Genomic DNA, 20730 nt, shown 5'->3' on the forward strand with positions numbered 1-20730 from the left:
CTTAAGGTTACTCATTGAGGTTTACCCTAGTGCTACTGTAAGAGAGAGAGAGAGAGAGAGAGAGAGAGAGAGAGAGAGAGAGAGTGTGTGTGTGTGTGTGTGTGTGTGTGTGTGTGTGTGTGTGGGGGGGTGGATATGTGTGTGTGTGTGTGTGTGTGTGTGTGTGTGTGTGTGTGTAGGGGGTTGCATACAGTTAGAGTGCATAGATACACACACATGAAGTACAGATATACAGTGCATATCTATACATATAATATATGTATATGCACATGTATAGTGCAGAGATTTAACCCTTTAATAAATTTATTAAATTATATTTTTACATTTATATGTTTATCCCTCTGCTGTGACATTTAAATCTTTCAGAAATTCTAAGTGTTAAAGCTAAATACTAATGTGTATATATGTGAATTTTCATCAGAAGTCTTTGGATAATTAAATTTTGCAATAAAAAAGCTACAATTTCTCGACACAATACATGTTCCTACTATTTTCCATGCAACATTGCTGTAAATCAGTTCATAGTCCTAAGAATCATCAAATACAGATCAAAAATTGATTACTTCTGGTCAAAATGGGGGAGTAGGTAAACACTGTGCTCGCCTCCTCCCATGACCACATTAACATTACGACTAAATTATGAAACCATCATTGAGAACCACCTGAAGACTAGCTGGACAGAAGTCCTATAACTAAGGATATAATGAAGCAGCCCATTTGAGACCAGTAGGAGGGGCAGAGATGCAGAACATGCAGGAACCACCCCCACAGTGAGGTGATTAAGAAACAGAAGGGATATCTTGGTTGTGGAGGTCCCCAATGAAGAGCAAAGGGTACCAGCCCCACACCTGGCTCCCCAGCAGGGCACCGGAGAAGGGAAAACCAGTGGGACTGCACTGGAGTGACATGAAAGGCTGCTGGAGACCTAGCTGTTCCTCCAGAAGGGCCCCCACACAAACCTGCTCACTCACAAACTCATTTAGTCTGGAATCCAGTGCAGAGGCAGCAGCTCAAAAGCACCAGGCACATACAGGGAGGAACTAAACTGACTATCTTCGGGGCGAGGGCTGGAGGGGCAGCTCTCCTTGGGATCAGATGCTGCCAGGCACCACTGATCCTTTGCTGAGTGCTCCTCCCACTGAGCCAGCAAAGCACTAATTCTGTGCTCTCCATTACCCTAATTAACATAGGTCACCCCAACTTGGTGATTCCCTGAGACCCCGCACCACCCAACTCTCAGCCTGGCCCAAGCCTCTTCCAGCAGCTCTTTCACATGAGCAATCTGCCTCAGCTCACACTGCAGACTGCCAAAATCTCTCAAAGGATGACAAACTCAAAACAGGCATAAGCTGGCCTCCGTGTATATTATACCTCTTGCTAAGTGGCTTCCGTCTCAATTGCATTGTAGCTCCCATCAGATGGCTCCAAGCCTGGCATAAGTGGCAGTCTTGGCAAAGAACATAGCTTCAGCTAAGTGGCCACAAGCCCAGCACAAGTGGCAGCTGGCCTCAGTTCATATTGTGGTGCCCGCCAAAGGGTCCCAACCCAGTAGGAGTGGTAGCCAGCCTCAGTTTGCAGCACAGCCACTCCCAAGTGCCTCCAAGCCCAGCACAAGCAGTAATCAATCACAGATCACTTTGTAGCTGCTACCGAGAGGCCCCAAGCCAGCACAAGTGATGGCTGACCATGGCCTGCACTGGAGCCCCACCCAAGAGGCTGCAGCACCAACGCACACCCGGTGGCCAGCTTGAGACCACACCAGAGCACCATCCAACCAACTTAACACATGACACAGCTAAGGGGTGAGCTTGGCTGGCATAAGAGCCCCGCTTCTGCTCTGTGAGGTCAGCAGCTGCACAACAGCTCCTTCACTGTAGTCACGGCCAGCCCTCACAGCCAGTCACCCTGAAAGTCAACCCCTCCCACTGATGTGCCAACAGCAGTCAAGGCTCAACCACAACAGGAGGGCACACATGATCCACACAAGGCAACCAGTCCAGGTGACCAGAGAGACTATGCCAAGGGGCCCCACAGGACACCTACTACATAATGCCAGAAGACATAGCAAATCTACCTAATACACAGAAACAAACATAGAGAGGCAGACAAAATGGGGAAACAAAGAGATATGTCCCAAATTAAAGAACAGAACAAAGCTCCAGAAAAAGAACTAAACAAAATGAAGACAAGCAATCTTGCAGAGTTCAAAACACTGGTTATAAGGATGCTCAATGAACTTAAGGGAAGAGTAGATGAACTCAGTGAAAACTTTAACAAAGAGAAAAGAAACAAAAATAAAGACAGAAAACAAAACAAAATGGTCAGAAATGAAGAATGCAATAACTAAAATGAAGAATATATTAGAGGAAATCAACAGATTAGATGAAGCTGAGGATTGAATCAGCTATCTGGAAAACAGATAACAAAAATCACCCAATCAGAACAGCAAAAAAAATAAAAAAAATAATAATAATTTAATAAAATGAGGATATTTAAGGGGCCTCTGGGACAACACTAAGCATACCGACACTCGCATCACAGGGATACCAGTAGAACAGAGAGAAAACAAGTGATTGAAAACCTATTTGAAGACATAATGACTGAAAAATTCCATAACTTGGGGAAGGAGATAGACATACAAGTCCAGGAAGGACAGAGAACCCCAAACAAGATGAACCCAAAGAGGCCCATACTGACATAATTAAAATGCCAAGGGTTAAAGACAAAGAGAGAATCTTAAAAGAAGCAAGAAATAAGCAGTTAGTTACCTACAAAGGAGCTCCCATAAGACTATCAGCTGTTTTCTCAACAGAAATTTTGCAAGCCGGAAGGCAATGGCATGAAATATTCAAAGTGATGAAAGAATAAAACCTACAACCAAGATTCCTATACCCAGAAAGGCTATTATTTGGAATCGACAGAAAAGAAAAAGCTGAAGTTCATCACCACTAAACCAGTATTACAAGAAATGTTAACTTCTTTAAGGAGAAAAGATCAAAAATATGAATGAGGAAACATCACAAAGAAAAAAATTCTCAGTGACACAAGCAAACACTTAGTAAAACCATTAGATCAACCAACTACAAAGCCAGCACAAAAGTTAAAAGGCAAAAGTGGGAAGAGCATGTGTAATTACAACAATAAATTAAGGGATACACATACACACTCACAAAATAAGTAAAAACTAAGAGCAAAAACACAGGAGTGAGGAAAAATTGTAGTAATTTTAGATTTTGTTTGAACTTAAATAACCATCCACTTAAAATATATCGCTATTAATATGGCTTGGTAAATATGAAGCACTAGGTAACCACAAACTAAAAATCTACAAGAGATATACAAGAAGTAAAGAGAAAGGAATCTAAACACAAAACTAGAAAGCTATCAATATAAAAGCAAGACAGAAAGAAAGGAACAGAGAACTACAGAAACAACCAAAACACAATTAATAAATCGGCAGTAACTACCTACCTATCAATAATTACTTTAAATGCCAAAGGACTAAATGCTCCAATCAAAAGTGGCTGAATGAATAAAAAACGAGACCTGTACATATGTTGCCCATAAAAAAAAAACAACTTCAGATGGAAAGACATATAGACTGAAAGGGTTGGGAAAAAATATTTCATGCAAAAAATATTTCATGGTACCAAAAAAATATTTCATGGTACCAAAAAAATATTTCATGGTACCAAAAAAAGGCTCAGGTAACATATTTAGATGAAATATATTTTAAAATAAGGGTTGTAACATGAGACAAAGAAGAGCAATTTATAATGATAAAGGTTTCAATCCGACAAGAGGATATAACTCTTGCAAACATCTACACACCCAACTTAGGAGCACCTAACTATATAAAGCAAATATTGATGGGCATAAAGGAAGACAGTGACAGTAATACAGTCTTACTAGGGCACTTTAACACTCCACTGACTTCAATGGGTAGCTCATACAGACAGAAAATCAACAAGGACACAGTATCCTGAAAGGACACATTAGACCTGATGGACTTAACTGATATTTTTAGGACATTTTACCCCAAAGCAGCATAACCACATAATATCCCATAATAACCACAAAACACCCCAAATAATCCAAGCAATCTTGAGAAAAATGAATAAAATTTGAAGTATCACACAACCTGATATTAAACTATACTACAAGACTATAGTAATCAAAACAGCATGGTACTGGCATAAAAACACACACAGGTCACTGGAACAGAATAGAGAGCCCAGAAATAAACACACACCTATATGGTCAACTAGTCTATGACAAAGGAGACGAGAATATACAATGGGGTAAAGACAGTCTCTTAAATAAATGGTGTGGGGAAAACTGGACATAGATGCAAAAAAAAAAAAAAAAAAGAAAAAGAAAAAGAAACTAGACTATTTTCTTACACCATATACAAGAATAAACTAAAAACAGATTAAGGATTTAAATGTAAGACCTAAAACCATAAAAATGCTAGAAGAAAACAGTCAGTAAACTTTGCGACATGGCTCTTAGCAATATTTTTTTTGGACGTGACTCCTTGGTCAAGTGAATCAAAAGAAAAAAAATAAACAAATGGGACTACATCAAACTAAAATGTTTCCGCAGAGCAAAAAAATCCATCAAAATGAAACTACAACCTATTGAATGGGAGAAAATAGTCACCAATGATCCCTCCAACAAGGGGTTAATATTCAAACTATATAAAGAACTCATACAACTCAACACCAAAAAACAATCTGATTAAAAAATGGGCAGAGGACCTGAATAGGCATTTCTCCAGAGAGGACATACAGATGGCCAAAAGACATGAGAAGATGTTAATCATCAGGGAAATGCAAATTAAAACCACAATGAGATATCCCCTCACACATGTCGGAATGGCAATCATCAATAAATCAGCAAACAAGAGTTGGCAAAGATGTTGAGAAAAGGGAACCCTTGTGCATTATTAGTGGGATTGTAAATGGGTGCAGCCACTACAGAAAACAGTATGGAGGTTCAATAGAGATACCCATCAATTCCACTTCTGAATATTTATCTGAAAAAATTTAAAACACTAATTCAAAAAGATATATGCACCCTTTTCCTATGTTCACTGCACCATTACTTACAATACCAAGACATGGAAGCACCTAAGTGTCCATTGATAGACAAATGGATAAAGAAGTTGTGGTACACAAATACAATGTAATATTACTCAGCCACAAAAAAGGATGAAATCTTGTCATTTATGACAACATGTATGGATTTAGAGAGTACTATGTCAAGTGCAAAAAGTCAGAGAAAAACATCATATGATTTCACTTACATGTGGAATCTAAACAAATTCATAGATACAGAGAACAAATTAATGGTTGCCAGGTCGGGGGGAGGGGGTATGGAGGTTAAGAGAAAAAACTAAGAGGATTAAGAAGTACAAACTGCCAGTTATAAAAACAGTCATGGGGATGTAAAGTACAGATGGAGAACATAGTCGATAATACTGTAATAACTGTGTATTACAATATTATTATTACAATATTATTAACTATATGCCAGATGGGTATTAGACTTAATAAAATGATCACTTCATAAGTTATACAAATGTTTAATCACTATGTTGTATACTGAAACTAAAGTAATATTGTTATGTCAACTCTAATTGAAAAATTAAAAATAAATGGACCACCTAATAAAATCCATCATGTGGCGCTTTGGGGAATGGGAATACAGATAGTCTACCAAGTAAATTAGCTAGAGTAGAAGGGCTTTGATAAGTCTTGTGAAAGTATTTTTCTACGTCAGAAAGTCTTATAGCTCAAGCAGGTAATTTTTATTTATAAATTAGTAGTACCATTATGTAAACTGCTGAGTTTGCTAGATGCATAAGAATTACTAGAGCTGTATAATTCTCGGCCAATTTAGAAAGTATGTACAGATCCACTGTCCTCACTCTTACTGTCCTTGCTATGTTCTTTACCCAGCTTAGATTCCACAGTGCGTCATAATCACTCCCTATATACATCCTTAACTAGCATGCTTCTGTGTAATGCATTTAACATGACAAAAACACAACTGTGGTTAAGTCCAATTCTTCACCAACTTCATGTTTATCCCCATGCAGCTAAAAAGCACATCAACTATCCCAACTAAACTTCCTTTAAATTCATGGCCACTGTATTCATGGGGCCCTTAGTGCAACCTAGAGTTCTTATGACGTGTCCATAGCCCATTCTCACTCCCATTTTCCTCAATTAATATTTCATAGCCTCTAAAAACTGTTACTACCTTCTCCCCCATCCCTAGTCAAATGTGATGACTTTGCTCTCTGGTTCACTGAGACAACTGAAACAACCAGAAGAGGACTTCCTGTCACTTACCATGTCTCCCAGCCCACCAACATTTGTGCCCATATCCTCGGCCTTCCCTCCCATTTCCACGAATGTACTCTCATGCTACCACTTATAGCCACTTGTGCATCAATTCCTATCCCATCTCACTTACCTAAAGATATTGTTCCCCAAATTTTCACTGTTCCCTCTGGTGTTACCAATTTTCCCTTTAAATGTGTATCTTTCTCAATAGATAGTTCCCTCATCTTAAAAAAAGAATTCCCTGACTTCATTTCCCATTACTGCCCCACTTCTCTCTTCTCCTGTGAAAACCACCCCTGCCTGCCAAAGGACCTGTCTCGATTCATTCTGATTCCTCTCATTCTCAATGTAAGCAAGCATTTTCACCAAAATTGCTCTTAACAAAATCACCAATCACCTACACGGTGCTAAATCGCCAGAGAGTTCTCAGTCCTCTCACGTGACCTAGCAACGACATGTGACTCAGCTGATCTCCCCATCGTCTTTCAATCCATTTCTACACATGGCTTCCAGGGTTACACACTCCTCTGGTCCTCCTGCATCACTGGCCATTCCTTTTCATTTCTTTAACTTCAGAATGGTGGTGTACAGTACTCAAGAGTCTCAGTCTTTCGGCCTCTTCTACTTTCTATTGCCACCCATATCAGTTTTATGGCTTTACATATTATCTATACGTTGAAGAATTCTAAATTTATATTTCCAATCCAGACCTCTCTCCTATACTCTAGATATCCAAATGCCTGATCAACATCATCTCTTTGATGTCTAATACACTTCATTTTAATGTAATTAAAACTAAATTTCTGATTTTTTTCCTGCAAAATTTGTTCCTCCTGTAGTCATCCCTATCCAGAACCTCTATCTAACTCCTCAGGCCAAAAACCTTAGGAGTTACCCTCAATTATTCTCTTATTTTCACAAATCACATGCAATCTATCAACAACTTTTAACAGCTCCACCTCAAAAACAAATCCAGAATCTGATCATATCTTACCTCCTCAGTGACTTTTCCCGGAATTACCATCTCCTAACTGGTCTCTCTACTTCTAACCGTGCCCTTTACAGCTTGTTTTCAATGCAGTGGCCAAAATGATGTATTAAATAATAGGTAGGCTTAAGCCACTCTTCTGTTCAAAACTGCCAATGTCTTACTTTCTATCATTCACGGAAAACTGACGTCCTGTCAGTCAGTGCAGAACTGCTCTACCCAAGCACGCCCCCTCCCCACCACTCTCTGATCGCTCTTCCTCACTTAAGTCTACTTCAGCAAAACTGCACAAGTTCAAGTCAGGCAGCCACCAGCCTGAGAGCATTTACACTTGTGTCCTCTAGCTAGAACATTCTTTCCACAGACCCCCATGCTGCTCGTCACAGTATTTAAAACTGCAAACTCATTCTCCCTCCCCGCGATGCTGCCAATTCCCCTAACCCTCCTTTATTTTTCACCACAGCTCTTACTGCAATCATATGCACTGGACCTTCCATTTCTTTCTCTTTCTCTCTTTCTTTCTCTCTCTCTCTCTCTCTTTCTCTCTCACTATCTCTTTCTTTTTCTTTCCTTTCTTTCATCTATCTATCTATCTGTCTGTCTGTCTGTCTATCATCTGTCTCTTCTTACTGGAATGTAAACTCCACGATGAAGAAAATTCTGGTCACTGTGGTTTATTGCTCTATTCCCAGTACTTGGCACATAGTAAACACTAACTAAATATTTAATTAACCAATCAATCATTAAAAATCTGATTTCAGATCAAGAAAGCTATTGTAGGCGAAGATACTAGCATGTATAAGTATTTAGAAACCATTTAGTTTTATAGACTTTGAAACAAATGGAAAAGACACTGTCAACTGGCCATATCGTTCTCAAGTTGAAGAGTTTTAGTTGAAGTATACAGTGGTTACAAGGCCATACTGAGTTTTGAATACAAATAAAACAAGCTCATACAGAAAGAAAATATATTGGCAAATATGTATACACAAGAAAAAAAAACAGTAAAATCTGAGCTAAAGTATCCAAGGACATACATACTATATTTTGTGACAATGAAACAAGCTTTAAAATTAAGCCAGATCATAAAGATTTTATGAATGCCAAGACAAAAGACACACACACATATGTATTATGTATCATATGTGTATGTAAATATAACCAACAATGTATATTTTGACAAAAAAATACTGTCAAATTTTTGGTGGCAAAATTTATTTCAATGGTTTAAAAAAATGGCTTAAAAATGTTATAATTAAAATCATGGAAAGATGTCTTTAATGTTTCACTTAACCTTAATTTTATGAGGAAAGAATTCTATAAATGTATTAGCGAATCTGAGAGGCCTTGAGGCAGTTGTCACATAATTGGCTACTGAACTTAATATGTAATAACCAATATCATTGAACAGTCTTCACTTGGTTGAATTTGAAATGAATCAGATAATCAGTGTCCATATACTGTTTCATAAGTTACATGTGGTTCTACCTCCGTTACCAAAATAAAGAATACATTGAGAGTCGTTTTGCTGTGAAGACGGTCTCACCTGATCATGCATTAGTGCTGCAATGTGTGTTGTTTTGCCTCCAGGTGCTGCACACAAATCTAGAATCCTCTCTCCAGGTTGAGGGTCCAAAACATGAGTTACTACAGCAGATGGCAAATTCTGTAAGGAAAAAAAATCAATTATCAAAGATTCTAAATCATTTTCAATTTCAGAATCAGAGAACATAAAGAAACATTTGGAGGTAATCCAGTTCAACACCCTCTGTCAAGAGCATGAGTTTTCTTCGTAAGTATACTAGTGTCAGGAAATTTACAATTTCCTAGGTTATCCTATGATCTCATGGGACAGTCACACACACAGACACACATGCATGTACACAATGTACTTCCCCCAATCAATTCAGCAAAAAAAAAGCATATCACCCTTTCTCAATTCAGTGGTTCTTAATATTTTGGAGGCCAGAGACCTCTTAGAAATATGAAAAAGTTCTGGATCTTTTCCCCAGAAAATGTACAAGAATTTGTATTTTCAGGTGCTTCATTATCTAATTCCCATTTTAAAATCCCATTTTTATGCTGCTAATGCCGCTCAAAGGCATGTTTGGCTTCCTGTCTTCTCATCACTGCCACATTTTAGTAGGAGAAAAGTAAAATGTAAAATAATCTTAGCTATTTCTGATAGACACCTAGAAATATATGAGATTATATAACCCAAATATACCTCCGCCTATAGCACTGTTATATTAAATCATTATTAATGTTAATTACATAAAGGCTGCTACTACAGGAGTTAGCCTTAAATAAAACAGAGTAATATCACAAAGTAATTTTTAAAAATACTTGGCAAGAAAAAAGTAGAGGCTAACAAGCCTACAGTTATTTATTTTTAAAGCTTAAAGATTTCAATTCATTCTTACAGCAAAACACATACATCCATTAGTATGTCCTCAAGAACTGTGAGAAGGTTACAATGCTCTCAAGTGAATCCAAGATCACCACTTCAAAACAAAATCAATGGTGAGAAAGGAGACACAAACAAGCAAATTTTCACCCTCTCTGAGGATGAAGGAATCATTAAACTCAATGCAAACAATTTAGGAACCAGAAAAACAGTGCCACCTATTACAGACAAGTTTTTCTCAATGATCTAGTTTATTGCAAAAATATTTACAAATTGAACTCTAATATGAAAACACTAAAACATGTGGCTACTGAAAATTCTTTATCTAGAGACAAATGATTATGCTTAACTCCTAATAAAGATAAGAATATATTGGTCAAAGAAGACAGAAATTTCCAAATATAAGTAACATAAAAAAAGCTTCTGGTCATGCAGTAAGTTGAAATTATAAAACAGTCCAAGCGAAGAGGCTTCACAAAAGTTTTAAATGATGACACAGTTTTTTAAAAATAATTTAGTCTACTACCTATCTCTACAGTATTTTTCAATCCTCATTACATAACAGAATTATCTCGTGATTTTTTTTTAAATATTCAAAAACAGAACAATCAATCATAAAATTTATATGGGACCACAAAAGATCCCAAACAGCCAAAGCAATCTTGAGAAAGTAGAACGCAGCTGGAGGCATCACATTCTGTGATTTCAAACTCTATCACAAAGTTTCAGTGATTTAAACAGTATGTCATTGGCATAAAAACAGACACAGATCAATGGGACAGAATAGAAACAAGAAATAAATCCATGCATACATGGTCAATTAATTTACAACAAGAGTCAAGAATACATAATAGGAAAGGGCAATCTCTTCAATAAATGGGGTTTGGAACACTGGACAAACACATGCAAAAGAATGAAACTGGACTACTCTCTTACACCACATATAAAAATCAGTTCAGAATGGATTAAAGACTTGAATGTAAGACCTTAAACTATAAATCTCCTGAAAGAAAACATAGGAAGTATGCCCCTTGACATGGGTCTTGGTAATGATTTTTTTGAATCTGACATCAAAAGTAAAACAAAAGAAAAACTAAGTGAGACTACATCGAACTAAAAAGATTCTGAAGACTTCCGGTCAAGATGGCAGTGTAAACACTGTGCTCACCTACTCTCCCATGACATCAAAATTAGAACTAAATTACAGAACTATTACTGAGAACCGCCTGAAGACTAGTTAAACAGAATTCCCCATAACTGAGGATATAAAGAAGCCACAAGACTGGGAGCAGAGGTGGAGACACGAAACAGGCTAGTCTCACACCCATGACGCAGTAAAGAAACGAGAGGAATATCTCAGGTGCAGGTCTCCCTGGAGGAGTGAGGGGTCCTAGCCCCACACTGAGCTCTCCAGCCAATGGCTCCAGTGCTGGGAAGAGAAGTTCCCATGACTTTGTTATTAAAATCAGCAGAGATTGTGGCTGAGTGAGACCAAAGGCTGCTGGAAACCTAGGCATTGCAGGTCTTAAAGGGCCCACACACAGACTCACAAACTCACTCGCTCTGAGCTCCAGTGCTGGGGCAGTAGCTTGAAAAGCACCAGAGACATACAGGGAGGAAATGAACTGTCCGGCTTTAGGGTGAGGGCTGGAAGGGCAGCTCTGTCTGGGACTAAAATGCTGACAGGTGCCATCGTTCCTTTGCTGAGCTCTTTCCCCACCCAGACAGCAGGCAAAGCAGATGTCAAATCTGAATTCTCCATTAACTTGTGTAAAATTGTCCAAGAACCCTAACAGATCTGATCTTTGTTATCTTTTTATATTTGAAGTAATAACAACGTTAATAATAACATCACCTAACCAGACTGTATCAAATAAAATCAGTTAATGTACACAGAAGTACTCGATAAACTGAATAAGGCAAAACAAATCACTATCACAGTGATAACCACCTGACAAAAATCTGTTACAAACCATTTGAATCTTTCTCAGAGTTATAAACATGTATATGTATAGCAAATGCATGCATTGTTTACAGATTAATATTTTGAGATGGAAAGCAACAATTACAAGCTTTATATTAAAGCACTCTTGGGCACAAAGGGTAAAAAAATAGTTAAAAATTAGTTGAGAAAGAGTGCTTACTAAGTTTTTTCTTACTGCTTAACCAAAAGTAAATCAGAAAATATATAAATAGACCACAGTAAACGTGAGAAGTAAAAACAAAAACACCTTAGATTTCAAGTAATTCACTGAAGTATGTTTTAATGTCACTAAATATTTTATTTTTACAAATACTTACCTGTAAAAATAAGTAGCTGGACAGTACGTTGTCAAATGAAGGGCTGAGATATACTGGTTCTGTCATTCTTATGCCTATACCTCTGAAAAGTTGGACATATGTTATTCTATATAAATTACATCGCCTATACAAACTCCATTTCTAGCAACATACCCAAGTAGCATGTCAAATATCAGATGCTCTGCCTTTTTAAAACCTCTTTTTACTAGACAGCAAAATATTTAGAATATTTCTGTGAATTGTTTCTGAATTTTTAACGTGCAGTAGGAGACCATCAAGAGAACTAAAGGATAAAGTTACATACATTTTTCATTTGGGCACAAATGAGTTTCTTTTAAGATCTGAACAGACTAAAAAGCAAAGAAATCTGAGTATATATTCATTCTAATCTTTCTGGTAACAGAATTTTGATCATTGTTATTAGCTTTTCAATTCAACAAACAATTCAGTCTGCAAGGCACTGTGCTAGGTACTTCTATGAAAGAGAAATATATAATCATGCTGATGCTAAGCAATGACAAACATGCCACACTGCTCTTATCTCCTTAGAGAATAATTCCTCAATACTGACACGATCCTCAAGATGGTCTTTTCCACCTTTGTCCCGTGTTCTGAGTGGCAGTGTAACAGATGAGAGCAGGAAGGGCCAGGTCCCAGGTAGACAGCGATTCAGAAAAACATGTCAACCTGGGAAAGGTTGTCAGATACTATCAAAGGGACGAGAAAGCACACAAACACTGCTAGAGAAAGCCTAGTGTTATCTGGCCACACCAGAGAGAATGAGAAAAAAGGGAAATCTACATAACGTTCTGGGGATTAGCAGGACACAAAAAATACAGTCTCATCATAAAAGAAAAGAATCAGGATTTAAATCAGGCACAAGGGTACAAGTAAAGAAGAGTCTAAGGAAGGCAAAGAACAGAGTCTTCAGATAGAGCATGCTAGACAAGTTCACAGCTTACGAACTGATCTTGGCAGAGAAGCATCAACACAGATGTTTTGTACTCTACTTGATGTAGGCAGGTGGGCTAATTTTATTCACAACACTTCTGACACCAAATGTGTGGGTTTTCTGCTCACACCAACCAATTCTCCAAGTCTCCATATACCAACTGGGTGTCCTACAATTCAACTGACACTACCTGAAGTTATCCTCGAACTCCACAGGTTCAAGGGCTCAGAGCAACAAAACTAGCCCCATACCAGATGTCAGCTGCACATTCCAGGCTGCCACCTATGCTCCTGACCAACCAGCTATAAATTTGGGAGTTCTGACAACTCTCTCCTTAGATTCGATAACTTGCTAGAACAATTGACAGAACTCAAGAAAACACTTTACTTATTGTTACCATATTATTATGAAGGATGCAACTCAGAAAGAGCCAAATGGAAGAAATGCACAGGACAAGGAATGGGAGAGGGACCTGGAGCGTCCTTGCCCTCTCTTGGCTCACTGCCCTCCAACACCTAGATGTGTTGTTCACCATGTACGTATCATCACATAGGTGTGACCGATTATATTGCTGGCCACTGGTGATTTAATCAAGCTCTAACATCCTCTCCTCTCCCCAAAGGTCAGGGGATGGGGCAAGTTCCAACCTTCAAATCACATGGTCGGTTGCTCTGGCAACCAGCCCCCACCCTCAGCCACCTCATTAGCATACGAAAGACACTATCACTCCAGAGATTCCAAGGGTTTTAGGGGCCCAGTGCCAGGAACTCAGGACAAAGATTAAATTATTTATTACGTCACAGCAGGGTAAATTTATGCTGTGCTTTAGAGTGAAATGATTTCTGTAGATATTTGTAAACTGTCATGGCAGGGGATATGAGGAGGAATTCCCTTCAGTTCTAGCGTCTTTCTGCATACAATAAATGTTAACTCCTTTCTTCTTCTTTCCATCCCTTTTATCCTCCCTCATTTATTTACTACTACTTGGGATCTCTGAATCTGCACTTTAAACTAGAGTAAAGACTGGTCCTTGCTCCAGTCAGGATCAAATAAAACCACTTACTAGTCAAATAGTCCTGTCCCTGAGCAGGAAATACTCAAAGGAACCTTCTGAAATGTCAGCGCCTCACATTTAACAGTCCTTTGTTGAGACAGCTGGTGCTCTCAACTTGATCAACACCTTACCTCGCCCCCCATCCAGAGTGTAGACTCATTACTGAATGCCTTGAATTCTGCAACCTGATCACTCCGTAATTTAAATGACTTTCTGACTTGCAGGATTCCAGTCCTCTGAAAAATACTAAAATTAACATATATGTGTCTGCCTTCCTAATCCAGTTCCCATCTAGCACTTCGAGTTCTGGTACTGTTAGGTAGTTAGGCAGGCATGAGAGACAGGAGTGAAGGCTCAACTCTGTAAACATAGAAACCTCCCTTGAAGACCTTCCTTTTTGACATTCTTGAAACACCTCCCTTTTAGGGTTATAAATTAACTCAAATCCTAGCGGCCACAAACGCATGTGCAAACAGTACTACCTTAACCTGTCCATAACTTCAGCCTCATTATATCATCATTATATCATGCCTATGGCCGGAAATTCATGAATCTATAACAGACTGAATTCTGGGTAAGCACATGCACAGTAGGCAAAGAGTTAGTAGCCAACTGTCAGTCAAGGTAACCTTACATGCAGATCATCTAGGACCTCCCGTTATGCCCCGAATATAAACAGACCTTCCCACTTCTGCGTTATTACTGCTCTTTGCTGAAAACCCACTTCTTCCTTAGAGCATACTCTTATCTTTTCACCTCCCATAGCGCAGCCTTCCTAAACATGGCCTGTCTCCCTCTAAAATGTACTTTCAATAAATCTTACTTCTAAATCTCGCTGACCTGTAACTCTTTGCTGTGTCAGCGGGGAAGAACTGAGGACCTTCATCCCATGCCTCTGAGGTGACACTGGATTTCACATCACCCCAATGGTAACAGTACATTTGACTGTCTCCTTCGTACCATGCCTACCAGGACAACATGTCCATCTATACAGTATTTAACTTAAAACATGACAAAGAATAATTTAAGCCAATTATTGCTCAGGTATGGGACTGCATGTTTCTTTTAAATCTATTTTTGTAATACGTATCTCCATATGATAATGTAAAGTACCAGATTGCATAGGTACTTTAGTATGTCTGTTAGTAAGTTAACCTACTTCTGAGTCTATGAATGATCAAGCTCGGCTGGAATCCAAGAAACCAAAGGGTGAAAATTTATTAGTTGAATACTAGCAGAGTTGGTTCTAAAGTTTTATAGACTATAAATAAGAAACAGGGTGTCTATGTAGCATTTGTTATGGAAACATACTTTTGCTCACATAGGCAGAGAAAGAAATCATAACACCATAATTGAATATTGAATTTAAAACCCGAGTTTAAAAATCAAGTTTTTTAAAGATGGCTGCTTCCTACTTCCATCAACAAAGAAAACATTACTCAGAAAGGTCTGTCAGTAGTGACTGGAACCACTATATCAAACAAAACAAGAGGATGAAGAGTGTACCACTTACAATGAACCATAAGAGGCAGTCAAAATATCAATACCCTATTACAGACCCAAAGATAAACACAAGATATATACTTTATCTTCATAATCATAAAGCTTTCAAAAAAGAATAAGATCTTTGTTCTTGGCTATTTGGAAAGTACTGCTAACTAGAGCTAGGGAATCCGATAACCTGTTTCTTCAGAAGAATTAATTTCAACTATAAATCTAACTGCTCCAACATGAAAAAATGTTCCAGGAATCAATCAGAGGTGTGTGGCCCAGTCCTATGGGGTTAAGGCAGAAACTTTCCACTACCCTCCTAGGTTCTTATCACTGGTCTAATAATTAAATCTACATGATGCAGATCAGATTAATAAGAGAAAATAACCAACTTTAATTACATACGTATGTAAGGGAACCTCACATACGCGAGAGTCAGAGACCCCACATACATGAGAGGTTCAGAACAGAAAGGGAAAATGAGATATTTATGACATTCTGAGCTAAAGAGGAGGTAAGGTACCTTGAGGCTTCAGAGGGGAGGAAAGTCACACATACGCCATTCACGAGATGATAAGAAGAACAGATGTTCAATAATTAGATGTTTGCCCTGACCTATAGATAGGTCATAAAAATTTATTTCTGGTGATAACTCTAATTATGGGCAAGCCCCTTAACTTAAATTCTTTGAGAGATAAAACTTTTTCATGAGCCTGCAAGGTCTCAATTGCTTTTAGTTAAAAATAATTCACATGCCAAAGTAGCATATCTTAAGGAGACCTGTTCTGATCCCCGTCAACTAGATGGAGAAATCCAGTTTTCAGCATGTCCACAGTAGCTGCCAACTTTTGAGTAATTGAAGGTATCCACAGAACCCCTAAAACAGGCTGAAAATTCTAAGCAAAGTAAGAACTGGACTGTCCATGGATTTAGAGCCAGTAGCGACCAGAGATTTAAAACTATATTTTAATTTTAATTTGATTTGAGTAAATCCAAGCATTAATTTTTGACCATAAGTATTCATGTGAGTATTGGCTTTCTTGTAAAACTTTAATTAAAATTTTTTTCTTTTAAATTTATATTAAAATTATAAGCTTTTCTTTTCACAAAATCAGAGTGTTTAAAAAAGGTATGGACAGGCTCATGTAATTCATCTTTTATTAACATAAGTATTGTTCTTCAAATATGCAAAAATTCCAAATCAAAAAAATTCAAAAGGAAAAGTAAAATAACTTGACAATTACAATATGACTAGTTGCTTACTTAAGGCTCTTCAATCTGAACATTTACTCTTTTATCTAAAAGCATTTTTTCTAAAAAACTTGATGGAAATATGGCTTAAGAAATTATTTTCCAGTTCAATTTATGCCAAAAAAAAATTATTCATATAATGCAACTAGATATATTTTTACATTGTTTTTCATTTCCTTTGAACCACAAAAAGAATGCTTATTTCCCTCAAACAACACTTGATGACATACATACTTCAGTTCGGGTAGCCCACTGAAAATTTCTTTGCGGCTTACTTCAGAAATCCCATTTCCAAGAAATACTTTTGTTCCATCAAATTCTTTGGCTCCTTTCTTACATTTGCCTTTAATATCAGAATATACAGAAACAACATTTATATATACTTTGACAGAAAAACAGTGACAATTCTTTAAGCTACTCCAGGGACATCAATAGCACACATGAAGGAGCCTAAACTGGCTCCTTGTCTCAAAATAAACCCTAAGAGAAAATATAACATTTTACTTTTAAATGTCCCGTAACAATAACTCTAATTGAAGATTTTTTCCTAGGAAAACAAAGAAAAAAAATAGTCTTCAAAATATCCCACCTCAATTAGAAGTCTTTAGCTGAGCAGGAAAGATCTCTTCTATTTAAATTATTTTCTCAAAACCTAAGAGACCTCCCACCCCTTAAAAGACTTCGAATAAATCTTGATATCTTTGGTTCAATCCTCAAAGTTCTAAGTTTCCTTGAAAAAGATTTTTTAAAAACATACATTACACTTCCTCAAAGGAATCTTTCTAAATCCCATAACCCTGTTGGTGTTTCTTTGCAACTTTCCTGTTATAGAACTTAAGGCAGAGATTTTAATGATAAGGACGTACATTCATTAACATGTGTGTATATATTTAGAATATCTGGAAACTGAACAGAGTTGATTTATATGCTTAATTAAATCTAGTTTTGTAGTCATTTTATTATTTTCGGTAACAAATCCCGATGACATTAATAATGGAAAATTGCATTCCACTTTCCAAAAACGTTTTAAGACCTCATCCATTAACCTGACTATAGTAGTGAGTAGCCTATTGGCTACAGCTAGAAAGACTATTCAAATCACACAGATCAGGGGTAGATGAACTTTTTCTGTGAACAGCAATATATTAAACTTTGAGGGCCACATTAAAGTCTCTTCACACTTTCTTCTTTGCATTTCTTTTCAACCTTTATACTTACATTTTGAAGCTGACACAATTCCTGGCACATAGACATGGGCTCCTCTTAACACTGCATTGCCACACTGGGCTCCAACAATGGCTTCGCATTGTTTTTTGTTTATATTCTTCCTAGGAATGTAAGATAAGAGAAATTTAACAGTAGTAATATACCTCCAACATCTACCAACCTTTTCGATGTTTTAGTATAAACCCTAAATAACCTCTTTAGTCCTGATTATCTCAAGAGAATGTCATTCATGAAAAAATAAGAGAAGCTGAGTAAAAGACAAATATAGAGAAAATGGTTTTTTAAAAAGATAAACATTGAAGAAAAAAATAAAAAGAGGTCCATCTGATGGAAGGCAATAAAGTGGCATCAAAAAGTGCTTAATCATTTAACAAGCATTGCTGTTTTCACAACCTTAGAAGAGAAATAAAGTCCCGTCTTCAAAAACTAAAACACACTATACAAGGAATTCCAAAACATGCCTAAAGTGGTAAATTGTTGCATAGTACATTAATATTTAACTAGATAGATGAAGATAATTTTTTCTTCTTTTGTTGCCCAACTTTCTTTGAATGTTTTCCAATTTCTCACTTCCAATTCATTCTCTGGATCATTAAAATCTAGGTTATCACTACTAACACTCAAAGAGTTTTTTTCAAAAGTCAAGTCGTGTCACCGTGATCAGTCCTGAATAAAAGTCCTAAGCATAGAGTCTCTAATGAGCTTCCCTGGTTAGCGACATTTCACATTTGTCATCACGACTCCTTGCTGGGTGAATTAAGTATGCCCCATCTTCTTTCTGTGATCTCCAGATGATCAAATCTCACTAAACTTCTCAGCTTTATACCACCCCTTCCTGGTCCCACGCATTCTCATTGCTCATTCTCCATTTTTTAAAGAGGTTCATTCCCCAGGTTCCAAAACATGCCACCATGCCTTCTCGCTTTGCATCCTATCCCTTGGCAATCTTATGACTTCCATATTTGAATTGATATTTCTAATTACCTGCAAGTACTTATACCTAGGTGTCCCAGTTACTTCAAACTCAACAAGTCCTAAACAATGTTATTTTTCTCTGAACTGCTCCTCAAATCTTTGGCAACACCCTGAATCTCATCTCTGTTTCCAGTCTCGAACAAAGGGTCATTATCTGCCTGACTAACCAAATTAGAAACTTCGGTATCAACTTAAATCCCTTCTTCCTAAACCTTCTAAATCCATTCATTATCATGAAATTATGCCATCCTGACATCAAACACACATCTCTTAACTTGATTCAGAAAAGCTTCCAGCCGTTTATCTTTGATTGCTTTCAGATCTTGTCGTTGTTGTGCAGTTTCATTCTGAAGTATCAAGACGTGGATTGATTTTTACTTTCAGCTTTAGATTCGTTGTACTTCTTAAATCTGTCATCAATTCTGGAAAATTCTTATTACATTTTTAATGTTATCTTACCCCCATTGTTTCTCTTCTCTACATCTAGGACTCATTAGAAATATGAAGTACCTTTTCATTCTATTTTCCATGACTCAACTTTGTATTTTCAGTTTATCTCTGCTGCATTCTAGATAATTTCCGTGGAGTCGTTTACCTCAATAATCCTCTATCAGTTGAGTACAACTTACAGTTTAAGTCATCGAATGAGTTTTTAATTTTAATAACATTTTTATTTCTGGAAATTTTTTCTATTCTATCTTTTTCCCCCGCAATTAGGCTCTTCTGTGTTTCAGATTTGACTTTTGTGTTTAATCGTTTTAAGAAAATTGATTTTATAGTCCCTACCAGATAGCTTCATTTGCTAAAGTTGAGGGGAAAATCTAATCCTTCAGTTTGTTGTATATGCTGATTCTCACTCACGGTGGCATGATTCCCAGAATATAGCCTTAAATCATGAGAAATGTGCGTGGACTGGACTGAATGTGTCACTCTCAAGTGGTTTTGCCTGGTTTGTCCCAAGCACCTCAGGAACTGGCTTGAAATCTAATTTTTATGTTAATTCCCCAGATTATAGGTTTCAAGACCACTTGGGTAGTATGAATTCGAATTCTAAACCTTTATGAGGTATAGAACCACAGTTCTGCATTCTCAGAAGATTTTTCTCCAACCTAGACTCTAAGGCAAGAGAGATCCAATTCCTAAATTACTGGATAATTCTCACCTCCTCCTGTTAACAGTCTGTTGTTAAAACCCTACATTTACGAGATCAGCCATCTCCTCTCTTACATCTCCTAACCCCCAAATATTAGCTCGCATGCTTACTGCTGTTTTCAGTTACCCTTCAGTCTAATTCCTGAACATTTCACTTATATTCTTAATCACTCGGCTGTGCATTTTGGGGCCCATTTCATGTTTAATATTCTTAGGAGTATGTAGCGAACATTTCCAGGTTATCTAGTTCACCACACTATTGGAAACAACTTGTCCCCAGTCTTGCAGTTTATCTTATACACACACTTATAGCATTTCATGAAACAATGCCTTTACTACAAAGAATATAATATCACATATTATAAAATATTCCATTTCTTTTTTAAAATGCTAATAAAAAAACCCATGAAATTGATTTTACAATCTATTAATGGGTCATGACTTGCCCATACTTTGGAAAACATAGCTTTATGCTACTACCAGTACTATGTTCCTAAAATATAAATCTAGTCTTAACTAAGGTTTTTGGCCCCAACAGTCTATGCAAAAAAGAAAATATTGCTTAGTAAAAAAAAAAAA

At 37.2% G+C, this 20730-nt stretch overlaps 1 protein-coding gene across 1 annotated transcript in view; it reads right to left on the minus strand.

Annotated features, from left to right (window-relative positions):
• NSUN6 (NOP2/Sun RNA methyltransferase family member 6) overlaps positions 1-20730 on the minus strand; it is a 66595-nt gene that overhangs the window by 33187 nt on the left and 12678 nt on the right. The window contains exons 4-7 of the mRNA XM_006906997.3: positions 18016-18125; positions 17032-17179; positions 12050-12131; positions 8888-9007 (exon numbers count right to left, since the gene is read on the minus strand). Of these exons, the coding sequence (XP_006907059.1) occupies positions 8888-9007; positions 12050-12131; positions 17032-17179; positions 18016-18125 (460 nt within the window). The remainder of the gene's footprint in view (positions 1-8887; positions 9008-12049; positions 12132-17031; positions 17180-18015; positions 18126-20730) is intronic.

Source organism: Pteropus alecto, unplaced genomic scaffold, assembly GCF_000325575.1.
Source record: "Pteropus alecto unplaced genomic scaffold, ASM32557v1 scaffold11, whole genome shotgun sequence".
In the NCBI taxonomy this organism is placed as follows: domain Eukaryota; kingdom Metazoa; phylum Chordata; class Mammalia; order Chiroptera; family Pteropodidae; genus Pteropus; species Pteropus alecto.